Genomic DNA, 12,981 nt, shown 5'->3' with positions numbered 1-12,981 from the left:
AAATTATGTGGCCAGACAGAGAGGAACGTCTGGATGTGCATGAATGATTACAGTACTATGTATGTTGTATGTTCAGTTCCAATATGTACTGCAATATTGTTTCCAGTTGTGCACAGCTCTACCCAAAGGGAGTTTATGTTTGTTGTAAATAAGGGTGTATTTGTTCTTTTGCAAAATGCTGTGAACAAATTAGAATTGCAAAGAGCATATGCATTACAGTAAAAATGTGAAACATACATATTCAGTGTCTTGTACTCAATTACCTCACTAAATACAGTAATGTATAACTTTACTGTATTTTTCAAATGGCTGTGCAAATAGTATATAGTGCTGTCCTGAGCATTTTCAGGTAGTGTCAACAAGATCTGACTTTTTTGCATTGAAAAACATTGAGAGTAAACTGTCATAATGAAAACATGACAAAGCCATTTGACTATCTTGTTCATAAACAATGGTGTCAGGACTTTTCATCTTGATGACACTGACACTTTCATTGACATGAATACTTGCTTTTGAGGAATGAGCTATCCATTTTGAGCAAGTGACACGCTTTTGCAGGTTATCAACTAGGTTTTGCAGTTTGTACTAATTGTTTTGAGAACTGCATTAACTGTTGTGCAAATGTAAATAGTGATGTGAGAAATGCACCAAAGCGACTGAGAAAAACTAAGTTCCATGATTAAAAATACAGACAGTAGAATGGAAAAACATACTTTATAGAAAAACTTAGCTGTAACAAATAATGCACTGCTGTGAAGGAGAGGCTGTAAAACCCTTTCTTGTAATATGAGGTTCAGTCTGGTCTCATTGTTAATAGGTATTAATATGTAACTTTCAAAGACACAAAACGTACATTTTTGTACGTTTAGAAAGGTGCTAAAACGTGCAATATTGATGTATTTATAGCACTAAAACATAAAAATACTTACGTTTTTACAGCGAAAAAACATAAAATATTTACAAGTCTTTGTCATAAAGATATATGTCATAAAGATATATGTTTAATTTATATATATATATAAAGATATATGTTTAATTTCCATTTTATCATTTTATCCCTAAACCCCACCCCGAACCTTAACATACCCATAGAAAAACTGGTAACACTTTAGTTTAGGGTCCAATTCTCACTATTAACTAGTTTGTTTGTTTTTTAACATCATTATTATTTGGATATTGACTGTCATAGTTAATAGTTAGTTAATAGTGAAAATTGGACTCTAAAGTGTGACTGAAAAACCTAGCTGTAACAAATATATATATATATATATATATATGTGTGTGTGTGTGTGTGTGTGTGTGTGTGTGTGTGTGTGTGTGTGTGCTTTTGTTTATATTACATTGTGGGGACCAAATGTCCCCATGATGTAATATAAACCTGAGTTCACCTACATCGTGGGGACCAGCCAGCGGTCCCCACAATGTAAATGGGTTTATAAATCATATAGAATGAGTTTTTGTGAAAAAGTAAAAGTTTGCACAGTTTCCTGTGAGGGTTAGGTTTAGGGGTAGGGGCAGGGTAGGGGGATAGAATGTACAGTTTGTTCAGTGTAAAATGCATTGAAGTCTATGGAAAGTCCCCACAATTCACAAAAACAAACATGTGTGTGTGTGTGTGTGTGTGTGTGTGTGGCAAACCCGAGTATAGTTTTACACATCAGCCCAGTCTATTCTGTAATGTGATACGCAGAGTCTGGGTTTTTTGCACATTAATCTGAAAATAAATGTGGCACACCCAGTTTTTCTGATGCACTCCCAGAGTCTCCTTTTTACACAATAAAACTGGCACCCAATGTCTGACAAGTGGGTCATTCTACAGAAACGTCCACTTTTGGTATGACAAAATGTCTTAAAATGTATTTCTTTTTCTAACATTTAAACTTAGACCACATTATTATATTACACTTGGACTTCATGAATACACATAAATGACAGCTTAATGATTTTTTTTTTTTTTTTTTTGTACATTTATTTAAAGACTGCATGTCCCCTTTTTTGTCACTGGTGTTATCTTACTTCTCTGGCATTTTTAAACATTTTTATGAAATATTATTTCTCAATTTTTTCAGCACATGCAGTCAGAGTTACAGAATAATAATAATAATGCAAAAAATAAGGAGATTATGTTTTATTTATTTTAATCAGGTTATGGTTAATCAGGTTGAATGATGATAATTCGATTGCACAACCATGTATTTGCTATAACAATCAAAATATTTGAAAAACAGTTATAAAAAAAAGTAATGATGCAATCCTTTAAATCTTAATTCTTGAATGTAGCAGAATTCAGTGGATGTAAAATTATTCACATGTCACATCATGTCACATATGACACATATTATTTAATGTGACAGACAAAAAACAGTAACACCAGTGACAAAATGAATCACCAGTGATGTATACATAGGACCAAAGATCCTTATTCTTTAACCATAATAAAGTAGATTGGACTAAATTTTTACATTTGGTGTACAATAAAAGACTATCATTGACACTTAGTGAAAACATTCAGAAAAAGATCATAAACAACATTTTAAAACTGTCTGTAAAATACGCTGTCTGTAAAGTCGCTGCATTGAATTTAGCCATATACCCTTAATTTAGCCATATCTGCCCAAAGGAGGATTAAAAATGAGAAAGAAAAGTTATAATCACATAATCTTAGTGCTGTTTTATGCAAAATAACTAAATTAATAGCTTTAAATAAAGTTTATCTATAAAAAGGTAACACCAGTGACGGTAACACCAGTGACATTTTTCATGAAAAATACATTTTACAAAATGGCTGCTGCAAGGAATCAATCCACATGTTGTCAATCATGATATATTCACTAAATCAAGTAATTTAATCCATTTGTATTCTAGTTTTTTTTTTTAAATTCCCTAGCAATAAAGTCACACCAGTGTCTTCAACTAAAAGCTTCATATGAAATCATGATTTTCTAATTAAAATTTCTGATAACTGAAAAGAGATAGTGGACTTTCCATGGGACATTCTTCATTGATCTTCGGGAAATAGGAAGAAGGAAGTCAAGTGATGTCATCAGTGTGATTTTTTTTTTCTTTCAAAATAAGAGATTTTTGTTAAAGGTAACACCAGTGACACAACACCAGGGGACAACTACATTCATTATATATTTTATAATATTTATTTGGCATTTGTTTTTTTTTTTTAATGTCATTTACATTATATATTTGATAGTTATGCATACATTATTGTAATTAAAAGGGTAGAAACCCTGTTTGTGAGCTCAAAATAAAGCCCTTTCCCTCTGTACATGACGCTTCTGTGGCACTTGGAATTTTTATAATTAATTAAAAAACAAATATTGCCACATTGATGGCTCAAGAAGGTTTAATTTTTCAAATAACATATTGTTTCATATTAAAATATAAAAAAAAAATTGTAATCCTAAAGTGTTTTTCAAGTGTAATATTTCTGTAAAGTCAAGGGACATAAAAGTGGACGTTTCTGTAGAATGACCCTAGTACATCTGTAAAGATGTGGGAAAATATGCATGAAGAGAAAAAAGGACACATAAGGAGGAGTTATACACTCTTGTACCTAATATGGGCCAATCACAGGCGTCTGCTGTCAGGAAGAACCAATCACATTTGGGCTGATTCTTGTTATTTGATCCTTCACAGTCAAGGAAATCGAAACCAAAAGTAATTCCTTTTCTTATAAGATGCCATTTAAGATTGTTGTTTACCAAAGCTTACAAGTTCAAATTGGTAAGTCCAATAATGCCGTCCTTATTTAATTTAACTTACTTATATATTATATTACTTATTTAACTTACTTTCATAACGTTGTCATAGAAATGTCTTGACATTAGATGTGTGTGTATGACTTTACTTATGAGGTCGAAAATGTCCTCACTATAAAAAAATGACCTCACTAATACAGTGAAAACTGTTGAACACTGACTAGTGAGCCGGACCTCACTTGATAAAAAGACTTGATTTTTCATGTCCAAATCATGTTTCTATTTACGTTGTATTTTACACGGGTTTCTGTGAGGGTTATGTTTCAGGGTTGGGTGAGGACAACGTCTTCTTTTATGGCGCATTCCCATTATACGAGGTCCGCCAAGGACATAGAAAATATAATTTACCTGATATAAAAACTAGAAATCTATCAGACACCCTCACTAATATAGTCAAACAAACGTTCACATGCCTGTGTGTGTGTGTCCGTATGTTTATTTGGTGTATATTTACAAAAGGTATACTTGAGGCATTGGGCACAATTAATGAATAGATCATGTTTATTATATAATGTATTATATACATTTCTGTGAAATTTGAACATTCATATCAAGGTTATTCATTACCGATTTCCCCCAGTGTTGTAGCAACAGGCTTTTTGTGTTCTTCCCAGGAAACATGGGCGTAGATATGATTCGTCATCATGTTTTCTCCCCTGCGTAGTAGTGAAGAGTACAATAGATGAGGTTACTGTTTACAAACAAACACCCAATGATGGCACTTCTGTGTTCTTTTCAAAACACTAAAAATACCTGGACAACATAGGCATCTATGGGCACTTTGTTAAAATTATTTTGAAAATGAACTGTGGTGCATGTATCAGGTTTTAATGACTACACAAGTAAGTTTGAGTTTAGTTTGAGCAAACATTTCTTTCAAAAAGGTTTTTAGTGGTGTTCACTGCCATTATAACTTACGTTACAATCAGCTGTGAGCAAAGTGACATATATCTGATGCAATAAAGTCACTGTTAATTATATAGTATATTTAAATAATTAGCACACTACACATAAGCAATTAATATTAAACTTAATTTACAACTATATTCAAGCTTCAGATTTTAAATTTTGATTTTAAATGGCTAAATTTATTAGGTGCACTGAAAGGAATAATATCAATATACATCATCTGTGCACGAGGTAGGGCCTTAAAAACATCATCCAATCGTTTGTGTGATGTGCGTGCTCCAGTAACTTTCCACAGGCGCCGCATGCAATATTTTTGTCAGGAGTAACAACTGCAGATTATGAGTTACCTGCGGTGAGTCCGACATAATGAATCCACTAACACGACACAGCGAATGCCGGTGGTAAACAAACACTCGTGTTCCAATACTCGTGCACGAGTTTTGGGAGGCGTTCCATCGAAATGAGCTGTGAAGGAGGGGGGTTGTTCTTACGCATGCGCTAATTTCAAAAACTCACTAACAGTCTTTGGTTTTTCAGTCGTCGAAAAGATCCTCTATAGCACCTTAAGCCGTTGGTTGCAATTTGCAACCTCACTGCTAGCTGCCGCTAAAACTTGCACACTGATCCTTTAATGCCACATTTTACAGATGTATTTAGCAATCAAACTTTTGGTATTGTAGCGCTTTTAGTCAAGTCACCTTTATTTATATAGCACTTTATCCAATAGAGATTGTTAAAAGTAGCTTTACAGGGATAAACATGAAAATAACGATCCAATGATCCAAGCAGAATTTAGACTCCATTTGTAACACTGGGTGAACTTATAAACAAAGGGAGAGCTGGATCCAAACGGAATAAAGTTTAATAACAAAATAAACATAAACCACAGAGACCAGAGAACTACTGAACAGATAACAGAATGAGCAGCACCGAACACAAAAAAACACAGGGGGTTAAATACACAGGGGCAAACAAGACACATGTTTGAACATGAATGAACACAGATACAATGAGAACAGAGAATTTATTACAACATAAAAGTCCATACAAAACAAAAAATACAGAACCAGGATCATGACACCTCTGATTTAGAAGGCAAAATAATATTACATTAATGTGCATAACTCTTTACTCCTAGAATTATACTCTATTGGGTTTCATATGTTATCTATGAGCAGATTTCACACTTAATTTTGCATTGACAGAGCCTGAGAGCACAGGAAATGTGTGAGAGTTGGCAACACTGCGTTACAGAATGAAATTGTTTATTAGAATGTATTATTTTTGGTTTTTCTTTTAAATCATTTATATTGTCAATGTTTCTTTTTTTTTTTTTTTTTACTGATAATCACATTTAAATCACAGGAGAATGAGTGGCTATGAGGAGAGAGAGGAGGAGAATGTTGTTCACTACCAGAACCAGAGAGAAGCATCTCCAAAGCCCAGCCATATATCTATGAAGAGTGATGGATCCATGGGAGCACCCCATAACTTCAATGATGGATCCATGGGAGCACCCCATAACTTCAGTGATGGATCCATGGGAGCACCCCATAACTTCAGTGATGGATCCATGGGAGCACCCCATAACTTCAGTGATGGATCCATGGGAGCACCCCATAACTTCAGTGATGAAACAGTGAATTTTAACCCCAGGTGAGACAAAAACCAGTACTGGGGACAAGGGAAAGAATTATAACTTAAACATCAGTGATAAAAGGAGATAATCTTATTTATTGAGGTCAGTTTCTCAGTATCAGACCAAAGGAACATCAGACAGTGTTAAGTATCTGCTGTGTGTCTATGAAGGGTGACAGTGACTTGAGTCTTTTGAATCCTTTCACCTAAATTGTTTGTTTTGTTCTCAGGGAACTATGGTTGTTCCCTTTCAAGTGAATTCCATGCTGCATCTAACATTGATGTTATGGGGAATGAATACCCACTTCACTATACTGACAAATCCCTGTCCTAATGTGTGGATTGAAACAGATAACAGATAATATGAAAAAAAAAAAAAAAAAAAAAAAGGGGTACAAGTTAAAGCTGCAGTCTGTAAGTTTTGCCTCTTTGTCGCCATCTCTGTTTGAAACTTGAAATTGCAGAATTACCATTAGTTGCGGAATTACCATTTTATGGGGGTTGTGCATCAGCATGGCTCCTCAGCGCAGATAAATCTAATGTTTTAAGGAGCAGAGAAGTATGTGTAGGCTGTCAGTCACCACACCAGAGTGGATACTGTACTTCGTAATAACAGATACTACGTCTTGGAAGTACGACCAAAATAATACGTTTCATCTAAAAATGTCATCTGTACAAGTAACATTTGTTCTGACAGACTGAAAAAAAATGTTCTACAATCAATCTAATGGTGATTAAATGTAAGTTAATCATTCTCTGGCTCTGAAGGATCTGAGCAATTTATAGATTATCATGACAGAATATGCCAATTAATGACTTTAAGATAGTTAAATCCACATCAGCTACATAAATTCATCAACTAACCGTTCAGAAACTTCCTGTTGCATTCTACATGTTGTCACTTCTTGTTGAGTCTCTCCATTATTGTTTGACTCTGGTTTGAACATAAAAGGCTGAACAGTTTCTGACATTTTCAGTGAGTCTGCATGAGGTAACATTAAAAGTGCCGTAGAATGTGTTTTCAAAAGATGTAATATAAGTCTAAGGTGTCCCCTGAATTTGTCTGTGAAGTTTCAGCTCAAAATACCCCATAGATTTTTTTATTCATTTTTTAACTGCCTATTTTGGGGCATCATTAAATATGCGCTGATTCAGGCTGCGGCCCCTTTAAATTCTCGTGCTCCCCGCCCCCGAGCTCGCGACTGCCTTAAACAGCATAAACAAAGTTCACACAGCTAATATAACCCTCAAAATGGATCTTTACAAAGTGTTCGTCATGCAGCATGTCTAATCGCGTAAGTATGGTATTTATTTAGATGTTTACATTTGATTCTGAATGAGTTTGATAGTGCTCCGTGGCTAAAGCTAACATTACACGCTGTTGGAGAGATTTATAAAGAATGAAGTTGTTTATGAATTATACAGACTGCAAGTGTTTAAAAAATGAAAATAACGACAGTCTTGTCTCCGTGAATACAGTAAGAAACGATGGTAACTTTAACCACATTTAACAGTACATTAGCAACATGCTAACGAAACATTTAGAAAGACACTTTACAAATATCACTAAAAATATCATGGATCATGTCAGTTATTATTGCTCCATCTGCCATTTTTCGCTATTGTCCTTGCTTGCTTACCTAGTCTGATGATTCAGCTGTGCACATCCAGACGTCCTGCCCTTGTCTAATGCCTTGAACATGGGCAGGCATATGCAAATATTGGGGGCGTACATATTAATGATTCCGACTGTTACGTAACAGTCGGTGTTATGTTGAGATTCGCCTGTTCTTCGGAGGTCTTTTAAACAAATTAGATTTATATAAGAAGGAGGAAACAATGGTGTTTGAGACTCACTGTATGTCATTTCAATGTACTGAACTCTTGTTATTCAACTATGCCGAGGTAAATTCAATTTTTAATTCTAGGGCACTTTTAATCGGAGCTCCTGAAACTCCACCCTCTTCTTGAGAGTAGCAGCTCATTTGCATTTAAAGGGACACAGTCACAAACAGCATTTTTGCTCAGCCTCAAAAAGTGACAAATTAACATGCTATTAAAAAAAATTATCTGTAGGGTATTTTGAGCTAAAACTTCACATACACACTCTGGGGACATCAGAGACTTATTTTACATCTTGTAAAAGTGGCATTAAATGACCCCTTTAATGTTGACCACATCAAAATTGCATGACTGTGTATTAGTGTTATCTAATTAGCATTATCTACCCAATAAATCATTAAAATGTCTTGCCTGTCCAGCAAAAAAAAAAAAAAACAATCTCTGAATCCATTTTAAACCCATTCAAAACACACAGTTCATGCCACATTTCAAAAGCCCTGCAGATATTTTTATTCTTGTTTTCGCATGGGCATGGTCGCATTCCCTTTTTTTGTTGTTAGCCACTCCGCAGTCCGAAGTCTTTTTGGGAACAACACTGATTGAATGTCAAAGTGTGGTTTGAACGCCCCGCCCCCATCTGAACTGGATGTTTTGATTGGTTTTGCACTCGGGTCAGACCTGTCAGTTATTGACTGAAGTACAGGGCTCCACTGCAGTAAAATGATTTGATCTGAGAGGGCGAGGAAGGGAGTGAAGCATCCATAGTGGGAGACGTTCAAAGTGACTGCAGTCAGCCCCCTCGACAGCTGACAGAGCATGCTACACACTCATGCAGCTTACACAAATATCAAAAACTATCTAAACTGCTTATTTGCCATCTCACTAAATAGTTATTTGGCCTATGGGACAAAAGAACAAAAACCAACAAACAATAGGCTTGGCAGAAACACAAGAAGCTAATACTGCTTTGTTCCAGGTATCCTTTTTAGCTTCCATGATACGTCATCATGCATCATGGGCTGATGTTGTGCCAATCAGGATTGGAATAGTTTCACACATTACACTTTACTTTACAACATTACGCTTTCCTCATAGCATTGACGTCAGACTCAGCATGGAGTTCCCTCGAAAGAGAACTGATACTAGACCAGCAGTTATGGGCAGGTTACTCTGAAACCTGTAAAAAAAAAAAAAAAAAACTCCAATCAGAAGCAGGCAGGCCTTGCCCAGCTTTACACATGCTCTGCCTATGCTTGCGCCTGTAAATAATTTTTATTTTATTTTATTTGTTCTTGTTGTTTTTAGTCTCCCGCAACCCGCGCACACACAAGTGTCTAACCACCCGAACACGCACTCATCCATCAAATTTGTCACATGGAATATAAGAGCTCATTAGTGGATCATCATTTTTATGAACACACGTTTCACAGTTGAAACAAACATGATGAGACATTTGTGAGATGTAATTTGAAGAATAAAGCTCATTCTTGCTTATCTAGGATAGTTTCTGCATAAAAAAGTTTGTTTTTTAATGCAGAAAGTGTTTTACTTCATGGCTGTACTAGATGATCTTGCTCAAATTCATTCTTTGTGTTGTTGTTCTTGCTTTCGTGAATAGAGATGATCAGCCTGGAGACCTGCAAGAGAATTCTCACCCACCAGTAAATAATGAACTAGACAAAGTCAAAGATCTACATAAAACCAGCATGAAGAACAAGTATGAGAGCTTATTTGAGGGAATCAAACTTAAAGAGAATCAAACCCTCCTGAACAGGATCTATACACAGCTCTACATCATAGAGGGAGAGAGAGAAGGAGTGAATGAAGAACATGAGGTTTTACAGATGGAGAAAACACCCACAACAAAGAACTCACATAACACTCAAATCTTCTGCAATGACATTTTTAACTCCTTACCTGAGCCAGGATGTGGTGAGAAAGACAAAATAAAAGTTGTTCTTACTAAAGGCATCGCAGGAATTGGAAAAACCGTCTCTGTGCAGAAGTTTGTTTTAGACTGGGCTGAGGGAAAAGCCAATCAAGATATAGATTTCATGTTTGTGCTTCCATTTCGAGATCTCAACTTGATTAAAGATCACCAGTACAGTCTTCACAGACTTCTACTGGACTTTCATCCTGAACTTAAAGATCTGGACTCAAAGATTTATGAGGAGTGTAAAGTTGTGTTCATCTTTGATGGTCTGGATGAAAGCAGAATGACACTGATGTTTAAAGACAGTGAGAATGTTTTTGATGTGACTAAGACTTCATCAGTGAGTGTATTGATGTCAAACCTCATGAAAGGAGAACTGCTTCCTTCTGCTCTCATCTGGATCACCACCAGACCAGCAGCAGCCAATCAGATCCCCTCCAAATACATCAACCGTCTGACAGAAATTCAGGGATTCAATGAGCTTCAGAAGGAGGAATATTTCAGGAAGAGAATCAGTGATGAGCATCAAGCCAGCAGAATCATCTCACACATCAGAAGAGCAAGAAGCCTCCACATCATGTGCCACATACCCGTCTTCTGCTGGATCTCAGCCACTGTGCTTCAAAAGCTCCTGAAAGAAGATCAGAGAAAAGAAATCCCTAAAACTCTGACTGAAATGTACATTCACTTCCTCCTGATTCAGATCAACAAGAAGAATGAGAAGTATGAAGAGAGAGATCCACAGAAACTCCTGCAGTCCAACAGAGAAGTGATTGTAAAACTTGCTGAACTGGCTTTAAAACAGCTGATGAAAGGCAATGTCATGTTCTATGAGGAAGACCTGAGAGAGAGCGGCATAGATGTCACTGACGCCTCAATGTATTCTGGGATTTGCACTGAGATCTTTAAGGAGGAATCTGCGATTCATCAGAGGAAAGTCTACTGCTTCATACATCTGAGCATTCAGGAGTTTCTCGCTGCATTCTATGTCTTTTACTGCCATCTGACAAAGAACATGGAGCCATTGCAGTTGTTTCTGAAAGATAAACATGAGAAGTACAGCTCTATGAAAAACATGTCTGCACTACTATCATCAGCAGTCGATAAAACCCTTCAGACTGAAAATGGACATCTGGATCTTTTTCTGCGGTTCCTGCTGGGTGTCTCACTGGAGTCCAGTCAGAAACTCTTACAGGATCTACTGACACACACAGAGAACAGCTCAGAGAGCATTGGAGAAACCACACAGTACATTAAAGATGAACTTAAAGGAAGTTACGGTCTATCAGCTGACAGATCCATCAATCTGTTCCTCTGTCTGCTGGAAGTGAATGATCAGACTCTGTACAGGGAGATTCAGGAATTTGTGAAATCAAACAAACACTCAGAGAAGAAACTCTCTCCTGCTCACTGCTCAGCAATTGCCTACATGCTTCAGATGTTAGAAGAGGTGCTGGATGAGTTTGACCTCATGAAATACAACACATCTGATGAGGGTAGATGGAGACTGATACCAGCTGTGATGAACTGCAGAAAAGCTCTGTGAGTATTCATTCATAGCATCACAAAATAAACATTTGTATGTAGTTAAGATTCAAACTAATTTATCTATGGAACCATAACCCAATTTTTATTCATAGAACACAAATGTGGAAACTATTGTATACTTTTTTTTTTTATATGGGTATTGAAAAAGAAAGGATATAAATAGTTGAAGCCTCACTAAAGAGTAGGCAGTAGAAGCACAGTCGTGTGGAAACTGTTTATAATCTCATGGTCAGAATTCAAAGCACACAATTTTATATCCAAAACAAAGTTTTTTTTGTTTTTTTTTTTTGTTTGTATTTATATATTTTATTTAGAGTTTTGAAGTTATATTAACAAACACAAAGGTATAAAACAATAACCAACATGAGACAACAAGGACACACATTTTCACAAAATAAAGGGGGAAAAGAAAAAAAGAAAAAAAAATATCTGGATTGCCTCAGTCAGCAAATGTATACAAAATAATTATTGATAAAAAACATAATTGACAATATTCACAGTTGTTTTTGTAGATCAGTTATATCACCAAAGGAGAAGAGAATTAAAACTGATACAAAATCAAAAATAAATAAATAAATAAAAATAAATAAATAAATAGAAGGGGATGATTACAGAGTATATTATTTTTAAACTTCCAAAAGTCTCAAGAGAGGTCCCCATGTGGCTTCAAATCTTTTTTGTGAGCCAAGCTCACCAAAACGTAACTGTTCCATTTGGATAATATAAAGCATCTCATTTAACCATCTTTGAAAACAAGGAGCTTGTGAAGTTTTCCAATTGAGGAGTATTACCTTTTTGGCTGCGATTAAGCCTACCATTAGAGCGTGCTGATGAGTATGAGGGATAGTATCCATAACATTAGAATAGCCGAAAATAGCCAGATTGTGGTCAGGCTGAATGTTAATTCTGTATGCGCTTGAAAACAATTCAAAAATGTTAGATCAGAAATCATACAGAGTAGGGCAAAACCAAAATAAATGTGCCAATGTCCCCTCCGCCATCTTGCACCTATCACACTGAGCAGAAATGGAAGGAAATATTTTATTCAATCTTGTTTTGGAGTAATGAATGCGATGCATAACTTTAAACTGGATTAATTTATATCTCGAATTAACAGAACAGCTCTTTATTCTCGACAGGCCTTCTTCCCAGATCTCATCAGACACGTCGTCGTTCACGTCAGTAGACCAGGCTATTTTAAGGTGTTTGGTGCACATAGGTGTTGTAAAAGCATGAACAAAACGAGATACCAAATGTCTAGTTTCAGGATTAGAAGATAAAAGTTCATAAATAATATGGTTTTCAGGTTTATTTATAAAATGTGGAATATTTTTCTTAACA

The 12,981-nt window shown here is 35.7% G+C and overlaps 1 protein-coding gene across 1 annotated transcript in view; it reads left to right on the top strand.

The window, feature by feature from the left end:
* Window positions 1–12,981, top strand: part of LOC137025341 (uncharacterized) — a 51,141-nt gene that overhangs the window by 24,442 nt on the left and 13,718 nt on the right. Inside the window, exons 11-12 of the mRNA XM_067393337.1 lie at window positions 6,045–6,335; window positions 9,778–11,634. Of these exons, the coding sequence (XP_067249438.1) occupies window positions 6,045–6,335; window positions 9,778–11,634 (2,148 nt within the window). The remainder of the gene's footprint in view (window positions 1–6,044; window positions 6,336–9,777; window positions 11,635–12,981) is intronic.

This window comes from Chanodichthys erythropterus, chromosome 8 (assembly GCF_024489055.1).
Source record: "Chanodichthys erythropterus isolate Z2021 chromosome 8, ASM2448905v1, whole genome shotgun sequence".
NCBI lineage: Eukaryota > Metazoa > Chordata > Actinopteri > Cypriniformes > Xenocyprididae > Chanodichthys > Chanodichthys erythropterus.
This window is presented reverse-complemented; position numbering and strand designations above follow the sequence as displayed.